The sequence below is a fragment of the Cebus imitator genome, unplaced genomic scaffold, assembly GCF_001604975.1.
Source record: "Cebus imitator isolate Cc_AM_T3 unplaced genomic scaffold, Cebus_imitator-1.0 Scaffold581, whole genome shotgun sequence".
NCBI lineage: Eukaryota > Metazoa > Chordata > Mammalia > Primates > Cebidae > Cebus > Cebus imitator.
The window spans coordinates 790,987-792,897 of NW_016107896.1; the positions used below are offsets into that span (position 1 = coordinate 790,987).

Here is a 1,911-nt window from a genome sequence, read left to right on the forward strand (position 1 = left end):
AAAAAAAAAAAAGTAACTCACTTAAAATACGAAGCTCCTCCATTTCACTGTTAAGGGGCTATAAACTTACGTTTTTTCATATTCTAATGACACGTTACATGTGAGGATGTACGCATCTTCCACCCTTTTCTTCATATCAGGATGCCGTGCTCCGTGGTCCAAAACAAGCCCTCTGATTAAGCTGTTCAAACGTACACAAAATTATGGTTATGGATTTCCAGACATGTATAACATGTTAAACACTGAACTGAGAAAGTATTAATAATTTTCATGCATTCAGCTTTATTTCTTGAATTACTTGAAGATCGTATGCTGTATAGGCAAGTCTGCAGAGACAGTCTCAATATAAGCTGTCAAACTGTGGTGATGTCCTTTAAAAACATGTTTTCTGCCAAGTGCCTGTAATCCTGGCACTTGGGGAGGCAGAGAGGACATCTTGATTCCATGAATTCAAAAATCAGCTTGGGCAACAGCCTGGAGAATAGAGACTCCATTCTCCACAAAAAGAAAAGAAAAACAAACACAAATTTGTTTTCTAACTAGGTCTTTGGAAAAAAAAATTTTTTTTCTTTTTTTAATCAAACTTTTTCTCATTATGCTTTGCACCTAGTAATTCAATAAACGCCCAATGACTGATGATGTTCACTTTTCAGAATCATTCTAACCATAAATACAACATTCACCTTATTTCAGGAGAAAATATTGCTAAAAGTACAAACAATATTCATCTAGCAATTTATCCAAGTTATATCTTCAGATATATATTTTATATCCAAAGACATTAAAAAATTTGCCAATAATATATATTGTACAAAGCACCCCTAAAATTTATTTTTTGTTTTTGGAGATGAAGTCTAGCTTGGTCACCCAGGCCACAGTGCAGCGGCACAATCTCGGTTCACTGCAAACCACCTCCCAGGTTCAAGCGATTCTCCTGCCTCAGCCTCCCAAGTAGTTGTGATTACAGGCACTCACCACCACGCCCAGCTAATTTTCATATTTTTAGTAGAGATGGGGTTTCACTGTGTTGGACAGGCTGGTCTCAAACTCCTGACCTTGTGATATGCCTGCCTCAGCCCCCCACAAAGTGCTGGGATTACAAGCATGAGCCACCACCCCTAAATTTCTAAACACACTTTTTTTTTTTTTTTGAGATGGAGTTTCATTCTTATCACCCAGGCTGGAGTGCAATGGTGTAGTCTCAGTTCACTGCAACCTCTACCTCCCAGTTTCAAGCCATTCTCCTGCCTCAGCCTCTCGAGTAGTTGGGATTACACGCGCAGCTAATCTTTTAATTTTAGCAGAGACAGGGGTTCCCCATGTTGGCCAGACTGGTCTTTAACTCCTGGCCTCAGGTGATCCGCCCACCTCAGCCTCCCAGAGTGCTGGGATTACAGGTGTGAGCCACCACACCTGACCATTAGTATTTCATAGTATTCTACTACCTACCTTGTATCAGTTTCAGATTTATGTTTCATCTCCATGATCTCAATCATGAAGAGATCAACAGGCTCATCTTGTTTTTTAATGGCCAAAATGGAGTCCACTACAGCCTGCAATAGGAGGAGCATAACCATTAAGTAAATTCAATTTGCGGCGGTAGAAACATGTTGCTTTTCAGAAGGCTAAAGCAGACAGTTTCTTCACTTTACAATCTCTACGCAGATTAAAGTCTTTTTCTATGAGCAGACAGAATACATTATATGTAAACAACTGAAGTCATTTACATTTCTGAAATCTCTATCTGTTCCCAAAGAATCATTAACATTCCTGTTTTATTAAAAATACTGGTAACGGCCGGGCGCGGTGGCTCAAGCCTGTAATCCCAGCACTTTGGGAGGCCGAGGCAGGTGGATCACGAGGGTCAAGAGATCGAGACCATCCTGGTCAACATGGTGAAACCCCGTCTCT

The 1,911-nt window shown here is 40.3% G+C and overlaps 1 protein-coding gene across 1 annotated transcript in view; it reads right to left on the reverse strand.

Moving 5' to 3' along the window:
• Positions 1-1,911, reverse strand: part of CCT6A (chaperonin containing TCP1 subunit 6A) — a 14,578-nt gene that overhangs the window by 6,883 nt on the left and 5,784 nt on the right. Inside the window, exons 3-4 of the mRNA XM_017516354.2 lie at positions 1,450-1,578; positions 71-181 (exon numbers count right to left, since the gene is read on the reverse strand). Of these exons, the coding sequence (XP_017371843.2) occupies positions 71-181; positions 1,450-1,578 (240 nt within the window). The remainder of the gene's footprint in view (positions 1-70; positions 182-1,449; positions 1,579-1,911) is intronic.